The sequence below is a fragment of the Paroedura picta genome, chromosome 9 (assembly GCF_049243985.1).
Source record: "Paroedura picta isolate Pp20150507F chromosome 9, Ppicta_v3.0, whole genome shotgun sequence".
Lineage (NCBI taxonomy): Eukaryota > Metazoa > Chordata > Lepidosauria > Squamata > Gekkonidae > Paroedura > Paroedura picta.
In genome coordinates, this window is record NC_135377.1 from 58,301,759 (window position 1) to 58,325,869 (window position 24,111).

Consider the following 24,111-nt stretch of genomic DNA (forward strand, 5'->3'; position numbering starts at 1 on the left):
GTCTGGCATACCTCCAATACAGTTATTGACAAATCTCCTATTAAAATAAGAATTTTTGAATTGATTGATTGAAATAAGAATTGATTGAATTTTATAATTTTTAACAGTATTTTTGCTGTCTTATAGATGCCAACTGGGTGGAAATTCAGCATGGAAGTATTTTAAATAAACTAAATAAATAACCATTTCTTCATGAGGGCCCAGCAAGGAGTACAGAAGAATTAACTAATTAATCTGGAAGGGGAAATTAAAATTTTTATAAATGGGAAGTTTCTGATGTTTCAGTAGCACTTGGCCTCAACTACTTGGAAATAAGAAAAAGTGTAAAGCCAACTCAAGTACATAATAAGTGAACAGACATTTATTCATCAGTTTAATATACTGATAGCCCGACTTGAGTCTCAAGGCAATTTATATGGGAGATGAGGTTATTTATATGGAAATGATTGACCTTAGTCTCAGAGTTCTATTTTAGGAGAACGACATCTTATAGATAGCATAGGTTCAAGTGAGATTGACTAAAAAGGGGGGAACATGGCTAAAAAACAACAGATATTTTCATTAAAAAGATGAAGAGTTTTGTACAATAGCTGGCCATTAGGAAAAACACTTTATAACACATAACAGTCGCAATTTCAGTGAAACATCTGTAAATCCAACACCGAGAATACAAGGAAATGATTCATTTGAATGCCAAGATGAGGAGTGCCTTCCACTCCCAGGTGACAGCTGATTCATCTGCAGAATGAGAAACCTGTTTGGCTGGAAGCAATCTACAGGCTTTTCCTACCAAGTCTAGATATATCAACACTATTTTTAAAAGTAGAGTTGTATGGTTATAGATTGGACATGGATGGAAACTTATCTCAGATTCTTGTGTGAATTATCCTGGCAAACCAAAGGGAATATCTCATGACATCTTGTGGCTGCAAGATGGTATTAATCATAACTGTGGTTGGGCATACCAGAGAAATTCCTATAGACCTGGTTATTCTTTCTCATAAAATTCAGCAGAAGTCAAATAAGTAGCAATATGATGATCCATCCAATAGTGGCCAAATTCTTGAGGACTGCATAACTTTCCTGTGTATGTATCGTAATCATTCTTACTGCATGCATCTACATTAAACTTAATTTCTTCTCATACTCTCCAACCATCTAGTGTCTACAGTTGTAATATATTCAAAAACAAATTCCCCGATGATAATTAAAAACATTCTAAGCATATGCACAGAGAAAAGTTAATATTAGCAGGGGGGGAAAGTCTAAATTAATTTCCAAAACATACTTGTAGGGTTGACAAGCTAGCTACCACTGTGTAATCTATCCTTTATATGAACTTTCCAGTGTATGGTTTTAAGTAGTGACGATAGATGACAGTACAATAAACATGTTTCAGTTGTCCTTCTGTGTAATAAGGTAGTCAACAAAGGGAATATATAAAACCGATTAACACTGTAGCAGAAAGAATTATGGTACTGAAAACATTATTGTTAAGTCATGCAAAGGAAATAGCTTTGGAAAAATTACCATAAAAATCTACTATCCTCGTCATGACATCCAAAGGGGATAGCAAATTAAAAGGCATCACTTCAGGCAATTGCAGAGAAGAAAAGAAAAATAGTAATTCTCCAGAGAATAGTTTTGTGCTTGTTTCTTGCTTTGATTAAGGACTTTGAGAAGGAATAAAATCACTTTATCTGCAGAAGAATATTCAACTGCAGGAAATCAAGGAACTACCTATTTCTTTCAGCTTTTAGAAATCATAACTGGTTCTTGGTAAATATGCATGATCATGTCAAAAAATTGGGTGATAAACAAGTAGGTTCGGTACAATATTCTCAGTCAGCAACGTGAGAAGAGGGGTAGGGGAAATTCATAATTTTTGATGACCAATGCATTAGCTCTCCATTGACAACTTAAGCAGGATTTCTCCCATACATAATGGTCTTTTATCTTCTGACAAACTGGAATAGTCTTTCCCCCTGAAAAATCATAATGGTGTGATCAAGGTGAGACACTGGCCATACTCTACCAATTCAGGTGGGGTATTCATGCCAAAAGAGAAACAAAGAGCAATATGACATTTTAAAAAATCACAAAACTGAGAAACCTGTAGAACAACATTTCAACCTTCTGGGCACTCAAAGGGGGAACCTCAAAGTATCTGTTTTACTGCAAAGGATTTTCAGAAACAGACTGGAATGGGAGACTGCTGAACTACAATTTATTACAGCTCTCTGGACAATGCAACTACCTGGGCTTAACAGGGATACTGACTTTTTATCTCATTACAGATGCATAGTCACTGAGTTCTCACATACCCAGAAATTGAACTTTGTTGGTCTTTGGCGAGGGGCACTGAACTCAAACTCAGTTCTCACATCTATTGTTGATTCCTTTATCATCTGAATGCCAATTTACATGTCTTATTAACTGTGCTATTCCAATCTTAGAGCCTCTTGTGGCGCAGAGTGGTAAGGCAGTGACATGCTATCTGAAGCTTTGTCCATGAGGCTGGGAATTCAATCCCAGCAGCCGGCTCAAGGTTGACTCAGCCTTCCATCCTTCCGAGGTCGGTAAAATGAGTACCCAGCTTGCTGGGGGGTAAACGGTAATGACTGGGGAAGGCACTGGCAAACCACCCTGTATTGAGTCTGCCAAGAAAACGCTAGAGGGCGTCACCCCAAGGGTCAAACATGACCCGGTGCTTGCACAGGGGATACCTTTACCGTTACCTTTTATTCCAATCTTAGGTATTCATTGCTTAGTTACTTATGCATCTTTATTCTAATTAGGCCTTCATGGCAACTAACTTCCCCTACCAATACGTAACATCAAAAATGGATAATCCAGAAGGAAATGTGATTTCCCCTAATTCTTATCTGAAGACGGGAAAAGTTTCCCTACATCAAATAAAAGAGATGTTTAATAAGTCTCATATATGATTACATGTCAGATGTGGATATTAAACAGATTTCTGTCTTTGTTATGTATTTCCTCTGCTGCCATTTACCCCAAAGAGCTTGGCTAGATTAATGATGCAAGAAAATCCACATCAGTCACAGGAGATAAAAAATAAGCCAAGGTGCAAAAATCAGGTAGCTACTGATCTTTTACTATTTTTGAAGGGTTACTGCAAGACAAAGATATTCTCTTGACAAAGTCTGTCGACAAAACGGAATTTTTGGAAATTTAACTGAGTATTAAAATTTATTTTTACCTGACCTTGCACTATTTTTAATGTCCTTGATTAATGATACTTCAGAGATGACAGGAAAGGAGGCTAAATATTTTTGTTTTTCAAGCATACTCAGTGGTCTATGGTGTGAGGTTTTCACTTTCTAATATGAAGTGTGCACAAAACATAATATTTTTGTTTGTTTAAAGTGCAAGTCACCCTTTCTTATCTCCTTTCCCTCATACCTTTACAAAGTTATATCAGTGTCATAATTGTAGGGGAATTATTGTTCTATTTGCAGCCTGCTGAATATCTATAGATTAACTCTCAGATTTTAACCTACAGCAATAACACAGAAGTTTCTGCAAACAAAAAGAAACAAAGGAAGGACATTCTCTAACAAAAAAGAAAAAAGAAAACCACCCACAATAGGATGAATTTAATGAAACATAATTTAAAGTTTTAAGTGGAGGTTACATTGTACCTCATTTTGGAACCTAACATTTGCACTGAATTTTAAGGCTAAAATAAATGCTCTGCATTTCAGAAATGTTTTTCTCACAAAGTACATTATTTCAACATTGTTCGGTCTCAGGTGTTTTGATGTTCCTCTGATATTCCCCGCCCCCCCCCACAATGAGAAACTTCCCAGGCCCCAAGCAAATAGGCCGCCAAAGCGGCCAATTAGCTTGCGGCCCGGCAAGCTTCTTTTTGCGGGGGGGGGGGAGAGGGAAGCACGGCCGCCGGCAAAAACACGCATGCGCGGCAGGTCCGCGCATGCACGGCAGGTCTGTGCATGCATGGCAGGTCCATGCATGCACGGCAGTTTCGCGCCTGCACGTTTGCGGCCACACATGGCACAAGCGCACATGTGCAGACCTGCCGTGCATGTGCAATGTGTGAAACTGCCACGCATGCATGTTTGCGGCCGCACATGACACAAAGGCACATGCGTGGCCGCCAGATCGCCCTCCTCCACTCACCGGTCCGCAGCCTAAAAAAGGTTGCGGACCACTGTTTTAACAGACCACGTAAACAATGTAGATGCCAGATACTGTGGCTCTCTGTGTATCAATGAAAAATATCAACGCGAATATAACCTCCTGTACAATATACAAGACAAATTTACATATTAATTTCTTCAAAGGGCACATTTAGAAACACTTCTGAGGTACATACAGATCATATTGCCACAGGATGTAATATAATTTATTTATACTTTTTAAAGGTAGACTGCCTCAGAATACCTGAAAGAATTTTCTAGGATGCCTCTGCAGTTGAACTAAAAGTACATTGTTCAAATCTCCTAAAATATAACTAGGAGACGGCCAGACTTACTAGACATGACACTAATGCAGCTCAAGAGTGTGAAACCAAAAAAATCAAGTCTAGGCTGCCCTCATGTGGAAAAGCCATTCTTGTGACATGTAGTGGGCTTGCTGGTCATTCTGCATAGCCCATGACAATTTACCAAGTTTGGCAACCAAAATATGCACAAATTTAGAGAAACTATGGTCTGATTTATAAGATATGGAGGCTGCAAAATCCAGTTTCTCAGAGCATACAATTTGAATCTGATGAATGACTTATTTGAAATGCCACAGTATATAAGAACAAAGAATTTGTAATGTGGCATATTCAAAGTCTTGGGAAAATGATACAGATTAATTAAGAAACAAAACCGGTGGGGGGTGGTATTAATTCTGTTGTATAATCTAGTAAAAACATTGATTTAAAAGGTGTGTTTTAAAAGAATTATATAAAATCATTTTTAAAAGATGTAGAAGGCCAAAAAGTGTTCTTTGATTAGGCCTGATCATCCATAGTGATGTTGCTTCCTTTCAGATAAACAGATTGTAGTTTGTCTGAGGTCAAACACTTTGGCATGCTCAGCAATATGGTTATTCAAGCTACAACCAAAAGGAGAAGAGATTCTTTTCCTTACATGCAGCTGCATTTCCTATCAACTGCCTAAGTCAGCCTTTCTCAATCATTTTACCATTGAAAAACCCTGATACACTCTTCAGTCTTCGAGAAACCCTGGAAGTGACATCAGCAGACCACACCTTCCTGCCACGCCCCCAGAAGTGACATCACCCAAGATTTGTATGGCCAGGGCCCTGCCCTTTCCCATCACTGGCCATTTTGGGAGAGCGGGTGGGTCAACATGACCATATATGGTCATATTACAATTTTTTTAAAAAATTAAAAATTAGTTAGCTCCAATTGAATTGGCAAAACCTTTCCAGGGCCATCACGAAACTCCAGTGCTTCACAAAACCCTGGCTGAGAAAGCCTGGCCTACGTATTAGCCTTCCAGTCTTAAGGAGATACTTTTTATCTGTGGTTCAAAAGATATATTTGTCTTATCTCATGTCAATATGCCAATGTTAATATCTAGGTAGCTCAATTTTGCTTCCAGCTGAAAAATTAAATTGTTATGCTCATAAAAAAAACACATAAGCAGATTCTGCATGAAAGAGATATTTGTAAACTCTGTTCAGCATCTACATCTGGTTCGCCAGGAAAGTGGTCACTAAATAGCTCTGTCCCTGGAAATGCTTTAATCCTCCTTTGATATATGACTTAAGATTAGAAACAAACATTTTAGAGCCACACTGATGTTTGCTTAGTTGCATGACTAGTTGCCTCAGTAAGATCTCTGCAAACACTAGGCTTACAGTTGCATCAAAGTATTGGCTCAATCACTGTCACCGTTAATATAAGATAGATTTAGGTGGGTAGCCATGTTGGTCTGAATTAGCGGAACAAAATTTGAGTCCAATGGCACCTTTAAGACCTATAGAGCTCACACCTTAAATAAAACTTTGTTGATCTTAAAGGTGCCATTGGACCCTAATTTTGTTCTATTAATATAATATGTTAGGGTTCAATTACATGAAGCACACACTAACGTAAACATAATGTTCTCCAAGCCCTACTGCCTGCAGCTCCTCCCTCCTAACTAGCAGTGAGCCTACGTAATACTCCACCCTCTATTTTCCTATACAAGTGTATCTCTAAATTGCAACAACCACCATGATTACAGATAGGTCCCATGAAAGTATAGACACACTGATATATAACTGTTGTGGTGAGCTTGATTTCATTTACAAAGCTCTGAAATATGAAGTTGCCACTATTACACAAGTCTCAAGCTTATGCCTTCAAATGCTGAAAAGACACAACATCCCTCGCTGTCACAGTTTACCCTTTCTCAATACCTTTGACACAAAATTCCTTTGGTTTCACTCTACACAAAAATCACCTCTTGGGCACTAGGAATACACTTCTCATTTTCTCCATAACAAGTCTCAACCTCTGCAGTTCACGGCAATAACCCTGGCTTCCTCTGCTTGTCCCAGTTCCAAAAATACTGTTGCTTCTTCCTCCCCACCCTCCTACTTAGGGGAACTTACTGTTGCTGCTTGGTTCTAACATGTGACTGAACATGGAGAAGGAAGGAAAGGGGGATGTTTCCTAGCACTAGAACAGAAGATCAACCGGGCTTCTTTTTGTTCTATTTCATTTTTTTCAAATATTCGGAGAACTGTGTTCTATAAGCCACTGATGAATCACCCTTGCTACGGCATGTCAACGCAGTTGGCCAGAATTGTTTCTGAGGAGAACAACAATGAAATGTAGTATCACAAAGTTTCTCAGTGCCAACTCATGGAATGATGATCCCTAATGTATTTTTTTAATATGACTTTAAATTAATTTAGCCATTTATATGCTGAAGAGTTGATACGTAGGTTGTAAATGTACATAGACCCCCTCCCCCCCAAAAAAACTCATTGTACCAGCAGAAGCAACACTGATCAGAAAGGAAGGAACACTGAAAAGCAGCCCCAAACTGAAGCCCCCATACAGGTCATGTGACTTTTCCTCCAGGTGGCATCAGACTTTGATTGGTAGCAGATATACCACATTTACAAGCATCCTTGCACTCTAACTTCACAGGATTCAAGCCCTTGGGATTAAATGCATGACATATGTAGTACCAATTTTTTTTTGAGGGGGGGGGATAAAGATTAGCATATCACCTTTTCAGTCTGCCATTAAAGTGGTTCATTTAATTTTCTGCAGGTAACTTTATGCCTTTCAGCATTTGGTCTTATGAACCAGCTTTGCTACCAAAAGCTGCAAGAAAACTGCGACTACTACCTCCTGTCTTGCATAAACATCTCTTTCAGCACTAGACTTAATTATTTTCAGTGCAATTATCAAACACGGACTGATGGGAACTTATCAAAAGCACAACTCTGCCAAAACACTTTTTAAAAAACCTAAGCTCCTCAAGTCATTCAGATACACAAACAATTCAAGAGCACTTTGGAAACAGCAGAGAGCAATAAATCATTATTTGCCAAACCCTGTGCTCCTTAACATAATCAAGCTCCTATTTGAAGTGGTCTTAATGGGATTTCAAAGGTATTTTCTGTAGCTCATGAAAAACTGGCTGGGGAAAAAATACGACTGAGGGAAGTCCTGAAATACAAATTCAGTCATGTTATGTTCAGGTAAGGCTACCATTCTGTTCTCCCACTGGGTACTGTAGTAGCAGATGTCTAGTATGTTCCCAAAGAAAGTATCCTAATTTGTGTTCTAATCAGCTTTATCCAGAGAACACACTTCTTACATATATTTGCTTGAATTATGAATTACTAATCTTCTGCTTACAGCACTGCTTCTTTAGCTCATGTGAGTATAACTTTATTATAAAGAGCAGAGGAGAATAGCTAACTCTCCCCCCACACCGTGAGTTGGACTGAATTTACTCCTTTATTATGTAAGAGCTGAATTACAAGTTACAGTTTATGACAAGTTGGACTGGGGTCCTGGATCCAGTTCACTTTCCCTGCAACCACAGAGGTGCTGCCGAGAATGCCAAAAATCGGCAGGAGCCCATTTCTGTTTGTAACTGAGGAATGGGGGCAGGGGGCTCCTGCATTTCCCCCTGCGTTGTTTTCCACAAGCAGAAATGGCCTCGGCAAGGACCTACGTGCATAACCTTGGAGCTGATTGTTGTCAGAAGACTCCCCACATTTCAGCTCCAGAAAACAGCATGGAGGGGAAAGTAGAAGCCCCACACTGAAGTTCTGAGCAGAAACGGGTTCCTGCCCAACTTTAAAATTACATTCTCAAGCACATCAGATCCGGGTACCCCAATTTCATTTGCAGACATAATGCAACATGTACTTTGGCCCCAGCATGGTTTAACTAACTGGGATGTGATCAAATCATAGAACAATGTCTGAATATGTTGCTTCTGGTCTGACAGCATGAAATTAACCAATCTGCCCCTTAAAAGCAAGAACGGCAAAGATACTGTTGTTACTCGTGAGGTCCCACTGGGATCAGCAAGGCCTTCAACTTTTTCCCCTCATGCTCTCTAAAGGTAAAGAAAGGAGAAGGAACTGGAACAAAGTCAGGTTATGTCATTTAGTACAGCTAAGAAGTCATTCTGAGTCATAGGCTGTACCCACACAGTCCTTATCTCTGTGCTGCCACAAATACAGGGGCATTAGCAAGGGAATAGAAAGTGGACACAGGAATTTGGAAAATACCACCCATCATTTTCTAAGTCCCCTGCCCCATATAGAGTTTGCTTTGAATCCTCACCCATCATTACAAAGTCTCTACCCCTTTTGGTTGCAGAAGTATCTCCACACTGGGAAAGTCTAGAAACTTATTTAAAAAGAAAAAAGAAAACGGAGGATTCAGCTAACCAGTAGATTTTGGTAATGGATGTTCAGTGTTATAAAACCATAGCAATTTAGCAATCACTGATTTTTCTTTTTTAAGCCATGAAAAGACCTCACATGATGCACAGTGAAAATGGTGGGGATGAGGGGGTTGGAACAAAAAAAATTATGCTGATGTTGACTGAACCTTTTAAAAATGTGTACCATCTATATGTTATGTAAATATGTTTTGACTGTGATTCCTTCCCCCCCAAAGAAAACAAAAACAAAAAAACAAAAAAATGATTTTTTGGAAAGATCACAGCAAAACAAAACAAAGTTGAGGAAGTAGTCCACTACAAGATAATGATGTATTTTGGTTTCCAAAAACAAACAAAAAATCTTCTCATGGACCCATTATGCACGGGGGTTTTAGTGCACATTCGGGGTGGAATGGCGGCGATTAAAATCACCGATAACGCACGGTGCCGGCTGCAACCGGTCGCAGCTTCGGTGCATGCTGCCGAAAAAGCCGCGTTAGCAAAACGTGGAAGAAAGCGCAGCTTCCGGGTGACCAGGGCGCAACCAGAAGTGGCGCCGGGATCGCCGCGTGCATAATTGGTTACTCTGGGTTTTGCCGCTGTTGCGCCCCGCCCCGTGCATAACCAGTCTTCCCCCTCCGCGTTTTCCATGTGACCCGAAATCGCTGTTTCGGTGGCCGTGCATAATGGGCCTAGGTGACAAACCTGAACAACACTCTGTGGGAATCAACCTTAGTCTTGTGTTGAAGCTACAGTCCGAGCTGTACTCTTTACTCTTCTAAAAAAAAAAAAAACAACTCTGAAGTCACGCATGTTGGTCAAGATTTTTTATTTTTTTGTATGTGAAGGCTTACTCAATTTCCAAAGGAAAAAAAAAGAGAAGTGAAACAGTTAAAAATGAAGAACAACATTTGAGTCCTGTTGTTTATCTTCCACAGTCAGTATCATCTAATCACCCAGAAGAATTTCTTTGGAGATTGTCTCTATACATCTAAACAACCAGATGAATTCTTCATAACCGTATCCCCCCCCCCCCTTGCTTAACTGCTCACCTGGGACAAATTAATATATCAGCCTTTTAGTTTGGGAAGAAAGGTAGGGAGAACTATTTACACATGGATATATATTAACGTATTACTCTTAGAAATCAAATTAAAAGTGGGTTTCCAAGCCTAGCCTATGAACATGTTTCCTTGAAAATATACACAGACAAATGGCTTTTAGGCAGGCATAGCGCTTCAGGCAAATCAAATTTTAATAGGCACACAGAACAGTAAAAGCTATTTACTGTTGACCACTCAACAGTACCACTCAAAAAAATGCCCTGCTTTTTGCCATCTTGGGACCCTTCTGGGTAGAAAGGTAGCACAGAAACATTTCACGACACAAGGCGGTTGGGGTGGTCTTTGAGCAGCATGGGGGAGGGCGGAGGTTGGGGTTGGACTGTAATTTGGTTATTTTAATCGTTGTTTTTTACACTGATGTAAACCGCTTTTGGGCTGGCTGGCTGAGAATGGTGGTAAATAAATGCAACCATAAATAACATTTAGACCAGGGGTAGTCAAACTGCGGCCCTCCAGATGTCCATGGACTACAATTCCCAGGAGCCCCTGCCAGCAAATGCTGGCAGGGGCTTGTGGGAATTGTAGTCCATGGACATCTGGAGGGCCGCAGTTTGACTACCCCTGATTTAGACAAAGTATACAGTACAAGGTTACTGGAGTTTGAATTCAGCCCAAGGATATGTATCTGAAGAGCTCCGTTTTTCTATGGAAAGCTATCAAGTCCAAGCCCAGTCTTCTATCTTGTGTTCAAAAAGTTGTTTTGATATGGGGCGGATTCCTATAAACCTTTTGCATGAGTGCAACAGAATGTGAGACTGTCATTAGATTTCACAAAGTGGTTGCAGAGGTGTTCTACCACATGCTTTCACTGAATGTACAGATGACTTTTGAGATGTAACTATTCCAAGCTGTTCCCCACATCTCATAAAAAGCCTCCAAGCTCCTTCTGTCAAACTCATATATAAATACTTGGCTAGCACTTTTTATTTTGTCTTCTCATCTCTACAAACTAGCCAGAAGTGTTCCAACTCAGTATACCTTTCAGGAAGGGTTTTCCCCCAATGCTTTAGTGTCACAAAATGTGTAATAACTGGAAACATATAAAAACTAAATCTTATTTCCTCTATAGTCTGTGTAATCCACTTTCCTAATAAAACAAAAGAAGAACAAAAGCCATAAAAGAAAGTTTCTGAAAAATCAGAATTATATCAAGAAATGAATCCTACAAACCCACATTCTCTATGGGCTTGAAAAACAATCAAGTGATCTTTTTGTGATTCTAACCTTAATGAACAAACAAAAACTGAATGCTTACAGGCTTATGCATGCACTAATACAAGTGCAAATCCTGAACAGTGTGGCTTGATCACAGATTTGTGGCAGGAACCCTTAGTATGGTTGCAGCCATTTTCTCTGGGGGAACTAACTTTAGTCATCTGGGGATAAACTGTGATAATGGGAGTTCTCCAGGTTCCATGTGGAGGTTGGCAGCCCTATTAGTGTGAGATGTTTCTGTCCCCTCTTTTTTTTTTTTAAGGCCCTTTAAAAAAACCTTGTCTTAAGAAGCATTGCTCTCATTCCCAAAAACGTTTTTTTAGTGTTTTCCACACTTTCTCATCTCTACCAGCCCCGTTATGTTCCATTAAAAATAGTAATAGTATAACTAGTGTACATTTTATAGCCATTTCCTGAGCAAAGGATACTTTTGAATTCAAAAAGTGGTATAGCAGGAGAAGCATTTGCCACATCCTGTCTTTGTACAACTAAAAGGAAGCATCTATCAAACTTTTACCAACCATGCACCTTGGCAGCGATCAGCATCTAGGGATGGAATGTCTGCAAATATTTCTCTTATTTATTTACTTATGTGATGCATCTCCTGAGTCATGCTGCAGGCTATGGACACCGCTTCTAGCAAAACGTCTTACCTTTAGTTTCTCAGCACTCGGATCACGTTTTCCAACATGATTCCCCATGGTGATCCTCAAGTGATCCTCTTCAAGCACTGTAACAGTGAAAGAAAAAGTGTTAGCAAAGTCATTTTTCCAATGTGAGATAGCCAAGCACAACTTCCTGAATTTGGTACACACTAAAAGACGAGTTATATGAGGTTTTGCTGCCTAAATGTAAACAAGTATTTCTGAGACAGGCTGTAAAACTGCATACAGAATTGGCATCCCCATTATGTTAGTTTTGGTTTTTTTTTTTTTTTACTTCAAGTGGTTCTCAACCTTTTCTTTGCCGCGACCCCAACTTTGGCGCCGAAGCCGGAAGAGCTGCCAGCTAGTGCTGCAGAGACGCTTCCACCCTCCCCCATGGGCGACTCCCCCAGGAGGTGACTGGAGGAGGGCGAGGGCCCTGCCCAGGGGAGGGGGCTGCGGCTGCCACCGCCACCGCATCCACATTGTTCTAGCCCATATAGATAATATGGTATGCTTGAAAAAGTGAGGATATCTCAGAACCATATCAGTTGCTTCCAGAGGTTAGGGGTTGAATCTTTCAAATGGGATATATAAAAACTAAACGCAGGTCTCCCGGGTCTGACCAAACACCCATTCAGATAATCATTTCAGGATGCATTTTAATACTGTGTCTCAGAATCCTTTACTACTTGGCAAGATGAAACAATCATGGTTTCCAGGGTTAGCATGATTCTTTTGGGGGTTATCAGAATTACACATGATCTAAAACCATTCCTATTCTTCAAGCCCAAAACCTAGCCATTATCCACAGTCCTAAAACGTTGTCTTTTTCTAATTTTGCCTTCCATCTGTTCTTTTAAAAAACAGCTCAACATTTGCACAAGCTGTCATTAAATTTTAGCTGCTGCCTTATCTTTACATCCTATATTTCCTACTGGGAAGGAGCCGTGGCCCAGTGACAGAGCATATACCTTGCTTGCCAGAAGCCCCAGCTTCTGTTTTTCTTCTCTGGAGTCCATGGAAAGCTGTCATCAACCAGAACAGAATATACTGACTTAGACAGATGAGTGGTCTGACTCAGCAAAAGGCAGCTTTATATGTCAGACAGAGTTATTAAAGGAAGCGAAACATATGGTAATTAGTTAACGGTCCATATTTTTAGGGATGAAACTGTTATAAGGCAGAACTGTCTAATCGGTGGGAGAGTACTAAATGGCATGGTTTGCAGCCAACTGATTTATTCCCTCACATTTTTGGTTGCAAAGGAAAAATTAGGAGCGAGGGGGGAGGAGTGTTGTATGCAATAATATTTAATCATGTCAAGTATGTTTACGATACATGACGCTGAGCAATTTTTAATTCTGCTAAGACAATCAGTAAGGTGAAACAAGACCATAAATAATTATTAAATAACACCAGGAAGCACACATGCCTGAACAGCTGAGGCTAGACCAATCTCACCCGATATAGGAAGCTAAACAGGGTTGGCCCTGGCTAGTATTTGAAGGGAAGATCTCCAGTAATACCAGGGTAATGTCACAAAGTCGGGTAATGGCAAGCCACCTCTAAATATCTCTTGCCTTGAAAACCCTACAGGGTCACCATAGATCAGCTATAACTTGACAGGAAAACTTGCACTCAGAATGCCAGTTTCCTGTTCAGGAGCCCTCACACAAGCCAGTCTCAGTGCCTCCATTAATCCACACAACCAAACTGAGAGGTCTCTCATGGTTCCTCTGATGCTCTTGAGTTCTCCATGCAAACTAAAGAGGTATTGCTGTAGGAACAATAGACTCTTTATCGAGGCATCACTCAAAGTGCTTTACCTCAGCATATTTTGGATCTGGCACTGCATGCATGTCTGGATTCAGGAAAATGTCATCTAAAACACCCCTTGCTGTTCTTCTGTTTTACTCAGAAATAAACCCCACTGATTTCTGCCAGGTAAAAAGTATTAGAATTGATTCCTCTGGATACAAGCAGGCTATGTGAAAGACTATGAGTTTATTTCCCAGTCATTCTGGAAAATCACTTACTTCTGAATTTGCCTCGAGGGAGTGTCAATGCTGTGAATCCCTGAGTCAAGACTGCATTTGAACCAAGGTCTACTTCTACTCAATGAACAATGTTGGTTATTAGTGTTCTTAGGAATGCGAAATCAAATGGACCGAATCAAAGGGAGTGACTGCTTACAGCTTCATCCAAGAAGTCAATTAAAATTCCCTAGTGAATAAATACAGGAGCTGTTCCATATTGAATAAGTACATTTAGCACAAGTAGGATACTTACTTTACACTATCAAGGTCACCCAAATGGGTGGGGAATCAAATCCGGTTCTTCAGATAAGAGGCCATCATTCTTAACCACTACACCATGCTGTCTCTCTGAGAACTGTAATGTCCAAATGAAGCAATGGATTTGGGATCATGTGTCTCACACAAGTACGGATTGGCTGTAGAGGCCCATCCATGTTTGCTGCCCATGCAATGCACAGCCTGCTCCTGAGAGCTTCAACTACCTCTTGAGTGACTCAAAAATCTGATGCCAAACAGCTATAGGATGTTATGTCTTCCAAATGGAACAATTTCAATTAATTATTAATTGTATAAGCCATCAAAAGTGCAAATTATATGGATGCATTAGTGACTCGCCAAATTCCATCCCTCCTCAAAAGCCAACTACTAAAATGCAGTAGAGCTGATTAATATGATTTACCCACTAATAAGCAATAACTATTTCTGAAAGTTGGCAGACAGACTGACAGAAAGATTCCTTAAGAGCAGTTAATGTCTACTCTCTTAATAGTGTGCAGGAATGCCATTCAGACATCCATATCTTGAAAGAACTTGGCAGGACATGATGAATTGACTCAGGATTCTGGCTCAACATTTCACAAAAATTGTTGCAAGCTCTGTTCACTCACATTAAGACAGAATGCCAAAATGTAATGAAATCCAAAGAGAAATAGGCCATTAAATACAGCAGGGACTGAAAGTAAGTGAGAAGGAAGGAGGGAGATGGCAGAACGTGGTTTGGACAGATGAACAGAAAAGAAAAACTAGAACAGAATGCAAACTGACTCTAAATTTCAACATAAAAAACATTCCTCAAATAGCTACTTAAATGCAGAAATCATGTTTCTTAAGAGAGATTTCTATTGTATTGAGGGAGAGTGAAACTCGGGATTGAATACGCAGTATGGCTCAAGAAATCTCCGGTTCAACCTGCACTTTATCAGCTGGTCTCCAACATGACACCAGTCTCCATGACATGAACATGGGAGTAATATCAGCCCACCTTAATACGTGTTATCTTAATAAAATCACCGAAGCTAATCACTTTCAAAGATGAAATGTCATATATAAACGCTATCATCATGTAAAGGCATCTGTACTAGCACTGAGATATTCAAAGTGAAGAGAAGTAAGATGGTTTAATATATCTTCGTTTGGTATATCTCTGATTGTAGATACAAGTATCTGTCACAAAGCCAGCCTCCATGCTTAAATATAGAAGCATTAGTTTTGAAGATTTTTTTTCAACCAGGAAACCAGTTCAAATGACGCATCCTTTCCCAAGTTATTAAGAAATGTATACATCTGACATACCATATAACCATCTATTGCAAAGCTAATACCAAAGTCAAGTACAAACTGAAACCTATTCATCTCTGGGATAACTAATACCCAATTCAGCATCATACTGCTTACTTTCTGTTCTCTTAATGTGTTCCAATTAGTGATAAAAACATCACCTTAAATCATATGGGGAATTTTAGTTTGGATGAGACAGTATTTTGCTGGAAACAAATTCTATTATTTTATGTTGGGGAGGGGGAAATGAGTATTTCCAGATGTAAATCAAATGGAACTCCAAACATATGTATATATAATTTAACTTGGAACTTTCTCTTTTCAGCAAAAAATGTTGAATTGCATGCAGTGAGCCAATTTACAATGCATAGTTCGCACACAAGCTGACATATACGGCATCCAGCACAGAGTCGCCTCAATGGGGAGCCACAGAAAATGGGTTCTGGCGCTACTCTTCCCTTTATCAACAACTGAACAAGCAGCAGGGAGACAAAGGAAGGAGAAAGGAAGAATGGAAGAAATGTCAGAACTGCAAGAGGAAGGAGGCATTATGAGAGAGCCTGGTCTGGAAACTGAAAAGTGCTGGAAAATATGGTCCTGGCATGACTCAGGGGTGGGTTGGGGCTCATGCAACATGGGGTGCATCTTTAAAGCTCAGCACTATCCATGTTTTACAACTAACACACTAACAATTGAACACAGAGACAGCTTATATTTTAAAAATCCATTCAAGTTTTTTCTCCACACGTTCCCTAAACTAATTATCTAACATGTTTAGGAACCATGCCAAATTCATGTACAATGGCAGGCTACATCATCCTTTTTCACTGCATCTTTGCCGAGGAAATAACCCCCTCCATAGCATTTCTATACTAAAAGGTGCAGGAAAAGCTGTGGCTCAGTTTTATGGAAACTTGATTCATTAGGAAGCTTTATGACACAAATGCAGGGGTTTGCAGAATAACAACTTTTATTTTATTATAACTACTTGTTAATCCAGACCTTACTCCTTGGTTTCCAGTCTCCACCAGTCCAGAGGAAATGTATTACTCTTAAATTGTCTACAAGTACATTCCCACAGCATTCAAAATCACCTTTCAAACTGTTATAAGCTGCTTGGATGTTGTGAATGAGTTCCATATGGCCTAGGCAGACTGCTTTGGAGTGTACTTTCTTTTCTGCTAAAACTTTGATTTGTGCAACTAGTAAAAACCATTCATGTGCACAAAGGGACGCTTTAGTTGAAGAGTGCATTCATAGGACCAATGCCTCTGTGCTAATAAATGTTGGGAATGGGATGCAAGACAGTCTTCACTTTTTTCGATGTCCAGACACAATGACAATCATACAAATAAGTCGGGGGGGGGGGAGTTCCTTAGGCATGGTACTTCTTCCTCTTGGGCTTTGGCAGCTAATAATTTCTTTTACAACCATCCTAATTAACCAGTTCTTCACTGTTCCTAACCAGGATTCCTAACAGTGGCTTTTTCTCACTCTGGGATCCCCACCATGCTGCCTGCAGGCACCGTGGTACCCACAAAGTGGGTGGGGGCAGGTGTCGTTCCTATCAAGCAAGGCTTCTGATTGGCCACTGGAGATCTAATGGAATGTGCACATTAAAATAACATTATTTATGGGGCAGCTGCCACCAGTTTTATTCCCTCACACTCTCCTTTTCCCAGTGTGCGTAGGGGCTCCACCTCCTGTGGCAGCCATTTTTGTGGTTGTGCTAATCATTCTGTTATAGTCCCAGGGGACCTCTGGCATAAACAATAGCTTTCTGGTTCTGGCCCCACAACAAATAATGTAAACTGCCTATCCTGTTACGTTTTTCTAAGCAGCTTAGTGTAGCATATGTGGTTTCCCCTTGTTTATTTGTGCTTACAACATGTTAAGAATGAATATCTAGGCCAGCTTTATGGCTAAGGTTGCCAGTTCTAGTTTGGGAAATATGTAGAGATTTTGGGTGTGGAGCTTTCTGCTTCCCACAACACTGTCAGGTCGCGTTCTCTATTTTCAGCACCCAGAGGCTGGCAACCCTATTTATGGCTGAGTGGATTTTTGAAACCATGTCTCTTAGGCCAGGTGTTGACTCCAACCACTATGAAGCACTGTCTCTCATGTTATGATTTTATGCAAAAGCAGGAGCGGATTTTCAGCTTGCTACATGCAAACCAAAAATTTCCTGGGATCATTTACACAGATTGTGTCTAATCCATCAATATAAATTTTCTGTCATAATTTAATGACACAAATTTAGAAAGAGCTTGTCTGCGTACCAGCGGAGCTCAACCTTGTGGAGAGACTCTTGCCGCTGGGGAAGAGGTTTGACCCCCAACTTAGTTCCCCTTCTTTCGGATTAGAGCTGCTGCAGCTGATATGTTGTTTATATTTTCTCATATTGTAAACACATTTCTCATATTCTCCTAATATTTGATGATTTATTATATTCTCATATTGTTATTGTTTTCTCAAATTTAGCGGGGGGAAGCAAGTTAAAAGCAACCCAATAAATAAATGAACAACAAACCAAGCTTAAAAATCAGATACAATAAATAAATGAAATGGGAGGGGGGGAGAGCTGAGATGTCATTCATGTACCATTGAGAACACAAATATGGTTTTATTTTTCCTTTTCTGTATACAATAGAGGAATGTCTGTTGCTACAGGCAAGCATAAATGGGAGAGATAAAGAAAATATTTGTAAAGTAAAGGTGCCACCTGATATGTACAAAAACCAGTTTAACCAGTCTATTTGCTTCCTGCACACATTGTCCTACAGCCATAATGATCTTCAACGGTTATATTTTTAATTTAAATCAATTCTGTATCAGCTGTAACAGAATTTTTTCCTTCTCTAGGAAATCATATAAACCTCCTGGGAATCAATATAAAATAATGTATTTTACAGACAGCCTTTAGCCCATTTCACTTCGGAGAGAATTAGTGATGTTACTCCATTTCAGCAAAAAGCAAAGAAAAAGCATGAATGGTGGTTCACGCATGGATGCTTATCTCATCAGTATACTTGAGTTTTGCGCATCTGATGACTTGCAGCTGAATGTGCAAATGACCTCTCTGAATTTTCTGTCTGCGGTACACAATGGTCCATTCACATATACAAGTCGTCAATAAAAACTGTAGTAATCAAGTGATACACATACATACATAAATCAATTCAAACTTTGAAGACTACCTGTACCTCACCAATGGTACTATATATTAGCAGTGTATTTTGTTAATCAAGTGTTGTCCGGTTGATAGATTCTTACAATGATTCTATCAAGATGTTTTATAGTACAGCATTAAAATACAACCTAATCATTTGATTAGAGAGCTGTGGCTCAGCGGAAGAGAATCTAGTTTGCATGCAAAAAGCCCAAAGTTCAACCCCCAACACTGCTAATTAAAAGGATCAGATATCAGGTGATGTGAAAGACTCCTTTACTTGATATCATATAGAGCAGTGGTCCCCAACCTTTTTGAGGCTGGGGACCGGCGGCAGCAGGGAAGGTGATTGCCCAGTTGCGCATGCCATGCATGCACATGGCGCATGCGTGCATGTGCAGCTGAAATCGCACGAAAGTGCCACGCATGCACGGCCCTGCTTCCCTCTCCCCCCCTCCCACAGTAAGAAGCTTCCCGTGCCGCAAGCTTGCGGCCTGGGAAGTTTTTTACTGCGGGGGGGGCGGGGAGAGGGAGCCGCGGCCTGGTGCCAGGGCCCTTGCTGCCCGGCACCGGGCCGCAGCCCGGTGGTTGGAGACCACTAATATAGAGCACTGGTTCTCAACCTTCCTCATGCCACGACCCTTTAATACAGTTCTTCATGTTATGGTGACCCTCATGTTGTGGTGATCTCGCTCTTTTCTGCTGCTCCAGACAGACGAATGCTCTATCTTGCTCTACCCCGTAAGGCTGTTGTGTAGATGGCGCCCCTCTGGCCAAGCTGCTTGCCCTGCCACGATCCCTGTGAAAGGGTCGTTTGACCCCCAAAGGGGTCCCGACCCCTAGATTGAGAACCACTGCTATAGAGCCACTTGATAAATCATAGTACAAGGAAGGTTCAAGTATCCAAAATGTAGCTAACTTAAGTTTTTTAAAGCTTTGAAAACAAAAACAGTACTGGTTACATTTCAAGCTAAGTTCATATTTAAAGGGTTGCCTACTTGGAAGACATTCTAATTTTGTTTTGTTTTTCAAACGAATGATTTTACAAAAACTTTCCAAACCAAACATACTTCACATGCCATACTATTTCTTAGCTTGAGAAATAACTCATTGACTGTTTCCAAATACCTGCCTACAAAACAATCTACTAAACTCCTGTTAAAAACTGACAAGCGCTTCATATTTCTGTTTCAACATGGCCATTCCATTCTCCAAGAACAAACTGGAACATCCCTTTTTTCATCCCAATCAACAATACAGGGTTATTGTGAGCCAAACTGCCACTCAAGGGACTTCGGAAGAAAGGTCAGGATCTAATATTTGAGAAATATCTGAAAGCTATTATATTAAAAACAACCTGAGTTCAAATCTACCAAACAGCTATAAAGGTCAGAAAGTTGTCTTTGATAACTCACTGCCTCTCTCTCTCTCAACTACCTTTCAAAAAAGGAAGGATTAATTTATCATCTAATAACATTTCTATTCTAACTTTCCTCCAAAGGGCTCATGGTGGCAACCCGGAAAGCTGGGGGGAAAAGGTTATTCAATAATGCATTGTCTTGCTGTCGCAGAATTACCGCAGCCTAAATCTATTGAAGCCAATGGGTTTAGAAGGAAGCAACTCTACACAGAATTGCACTATTAAAAATGCAACCTAGAGTAATAAGGGATGCAGTAATAAGGGATGCAAGCAGCGCACACCTTGTGCAACAAAATTACAGTGTGCAAACTTCCATAGGGCATCTTTTAACAACCATACAGTATATAGTTATTAGCTAATTATAGGGTAAAGGCAAAGCCAATTTAGATTTTTACAGCTATTTTAGTATAAAATTAACAGTTCTGAGTTTTTAAAGATTGTTCGCTTAGAGGCATGGTATGGTAACTGCTGCCACCACCAACTGTTACATCCTGAAGTCAAGGTGCTTAGAACAATGTAATTCTGCCTAGAGGGGAGGAAGCAAGAAGGTCACACTTATGTGATAGGAGTCACCATCAGAAGTATCTACCCCACCTTTTTCAACCTTTCAACTGTGGAGGAGCTCCTGAAGTGATTCTTCAGCTGTCAAAGAGCACCGGAAGTGATGTCAGTTGGTCACAACTCCCTGCCATGCCCCCATAAGTTACATGCCACCAGAAGTGACATCGTCATTGCATTAACAGGCATTCTTAAGGAGGACTGAGGGGGGGGGGAGAAAGAAGGTGGTTTTATGCAGGAGTAGGCATGCAGGTTCCATCCCCTCCCAGGCACAGAAACCACAAGAGTACTCACACTTGGGAGGGGGAACAATGGAAGTAGCCAGTTCTTCAGCTTGTGACCCAGTCCATTAAGACAGGAGGGGAAAAGCTGCGTACCCCCTCTGGAATTCCTGTGGACCCCCAAAGGTCCCTGGAGTCCTGGTTGAGAATCCCTGATCTACATAGTAGTTACCTGTCAATTTCAGTTTCCAGCACAGACACAGTAATCAGTTCATCCAGGCAGATATTTCAGACTGCCTTTACATTTATTTCTATTTGCTTTAATTTACATTGGAGGAAAAAGAATATACTTCTGGAAATTCTTGTACCTGGTGCTGCTGGGAGGAAAATGTCATAGTTGCATATATAATCACATAGGCTAGTTTAAAAAAACGAGAGAGATTCAGATGGATTCTAGCATTTAAATTAGAGGGGAAAGTCTGCAAAACAGCATCTGTGAAACAGAGACGCCCTCCTCCCAGGAGGATCTGTAAAAGTTCTTTCCCTACATAGGTAAAACTGAAAATGTGAAACCCTTGTCAGTTAGACTTTGACTGTGAAGGAGCTTCTCTCTGTGGTCTGAAGAGGTGGAAGGGAAAGTTTGTTAGTTTCTCCACTATTCTTTGCAGCATTTGCAGAAAGATTTAAATATTTAATATAAACTACTACAGGCAACCAGCAATACTGTGCTTGCATTTGTTTCTTTGTTTATTATGTAAATTCAACTTGCATGATCTAACTCTTTGCTGTAATACACACCCATGGGTTTATTCTCTGGGATTAAAAAAAAAATTACATCTGAAGAATTTAATTGGAAAAGCAGAATACTGAAAATAATGTTCAGAACACTGCAAAAATACAATCCTAGTTCAGCAGTGGTAAACCAGCATCTAGGCTCTATCATTTCAGATTGTAGAGAGAGGCTTAAATGATTTTCAAAGTGACATACATTCAATGTAATCAAGTTCAATGACTAGGGAAGAGTACAAACCAGATTACAAGCCAAAATTCATGATGAATTTGGTCCAGTTCCTGGCTCGTAAACAAGTTTGGGGGAGGTCCCTTCCATAAACATTTCCTGGATTTTTCCTCTGGTTCAGTTCAGGGATTCAGGCCACTTAAAGCCAATCACAGAATGGGGTGGTCTGGCCATCAGCTATTAGGTTTAAATGGCTGTGAAGCATTTAAACCATCTGCTGTGTTCCCCCCTTCAAACAGGGGGAGCAAAACGGATCAGTGAAATGGCCTAACAGTGAGGTAAGCACACTGATTGGCTGTTAGATTTAAATGGCTGTGATCCATTCCAACCCTCTCTTTCACTTCCCCCAATCCAAGCAGAGGTAGCAAAAGAGAGCACTGGAATGGTTCCCACTCCGACAGCAGGGCCAGCACACTTGTCTGCTTTCTGGTTTAAATGGCTGTGATCCATTACAGCCCACTCTTCTGCTCCCCCACTTCCAAGCGGAGGCAGTGTAAGAGAGTACAGGAATGATGCCCAGCCTAGTGGGTGCGCCAGCACACCTGTCTGCTTTCTGGTTTAAATGGCTGCAATCCATTCCAACCCTCCCTTTCACTTTCCCCATTCCAAGCAGAGGTAGCAAAAGAGAGCACTGGAATGGTTCCCACTCGACAGCAGGGCCAGCACACCTGTCTGCTTTCTGGTTTAAATGGCTGCAATCCATTCCAGCCCTCCCTTTTGCCACATTTTCTTGGAAGGGTAGGAAGTGAAAGGGAAGGCTTGAATATATCATGACCATTTAAATCTGACAGCGGCAAGCACACCAACCCCAGTGTCAAGTTGGGAGCCATTCCAGAGCTCCATTCTCCTCCCCAACTTTGGGGTTCAGTTTGTGACCTCCCTGAACCCTGAAACTAACTTGAATTTTCCAATTCGTACCCATCCCTATCAAAGATTAAAGGAGACATTGTTTTGGCAGAAGGGCCATATAGAAATGTTTTAAATAAAGAAACTCCTAATGAACCGTCAATTCCTTGTATATCACAGCCCTATGCAGAAATAGGAATTTCACAGGCTATTTCAAGTCCAATACTGTATTCTTTTATTTCTTCTGTAATAATTCTCAATATATAATCCAAAATAATTGTTATTAATATTCAGAATCATAAACTCTCCCCCGTTTTCCCTGTCTTCTTCAGTGTTTTGTGACTATTCACAATATTACCATTCTCCCACATACTGGTTATCACATTGGCTGCACGCTCATCATATTTTGAGATCCCTATTTTGTTGGTCCAATTATTTTGGATTATTACAGAATACAGTATTGGACTTGAAATAGCCTGTGAAATTCCTATTTTTGTATGGGACTTTAAATAAAGAAAACCATCAGAACACAAACAGGAAGGAGGGTCAATTAGGGCAGTGGTCCGCAACCTTTTTGAGGCTGGGGACCAGCAGGGCAACTGCCCGCCCACGCATGCCGCGCATGCGCGGCCGTGCCAGCATGCGCGAAAGTGCCGCACATGCACGATTTCGGTCGCGCATGGTGCATGTGCACATGTGCGGCCTGGCCACGCATGTGCAATGCGTGGGCGCGGCCCTGATTCCCTCTCCCCCCCTCCCGCAGTAAGAAGCTTCACGGGCCGCAAGGTTGCGGCCTGGGAAGTTTTTTACTGCGGGGGGCGGGGAGAGGGAGCCGCGGCCTGGCACCAAGGCCTTCGCGGCCCAGCACCGGGCCGCAGCCCGCGGGTTGGGGACCACTGAATTAGGGGATGTCACACAAAGTAAAAAGATTGGAATTGTGCAAGTGTGGTAGAAGGGTGGGGTTGCGTGACCCTAGGGTTACCATTTGCTCTCCCACTCTTGCTCCCTGAAGTGCAGGAGAAAAGTACAGGACAAGAGATACTGTGCAAGATCTGACCACATCTGCCCAAAGTCCCAGATGTAACTGCATTGTATAATGCTCTGGCTCTGCCCCTGAATAAATTATGAATCTGGCCTAAGAGAATCCCACCTCCCAGAACCTTTGCACTTTTACCATACAAAAGCACATGCTAATCCCGACAAGACAGAAAATGGGAACAGGGGAGCAGAATAGTATCTTGAACAATGGCAAGGCATATTCCAGCTATTTAAAATGACAGTGTGTATTTGCAAGTATTATTTATCACAGAACATTAAACTGAAGAACTAAGAAATGAACTTCATTCCAGATACAGAAGATAAAATGTGTACTGAACTACCAATCAGAAGTA

The 24,111-nt window shown here is 40.8% G+C and overlaps 1 protein-coding gene across 7 annotated transcripts in view; it reads right to left on the minus strand.

Moving 5' to 3' along the window:
- Positions 1 to 24,111, minus strand: part of MBP (myelin basic protein) — a 135,204-nt gene that overhangs the window by 86,116 nt on the left and 24,977 nt on the right. For all 7 annotated transcript variants that reach the window (XM_077352930.1, XM_077352929.1, XM_077352928.1 and 4 more), the window contains exon 2: positions 11,902 to 11,978. In XM_077352930.1, the coding sequence (XP_077209045.1) occupies positions 11,902 to 11,978 (77 nt within the window). The remainder of the gene's footprint in view (positions 1 to 11,901; positions 11,979 to 24,111) is intronic.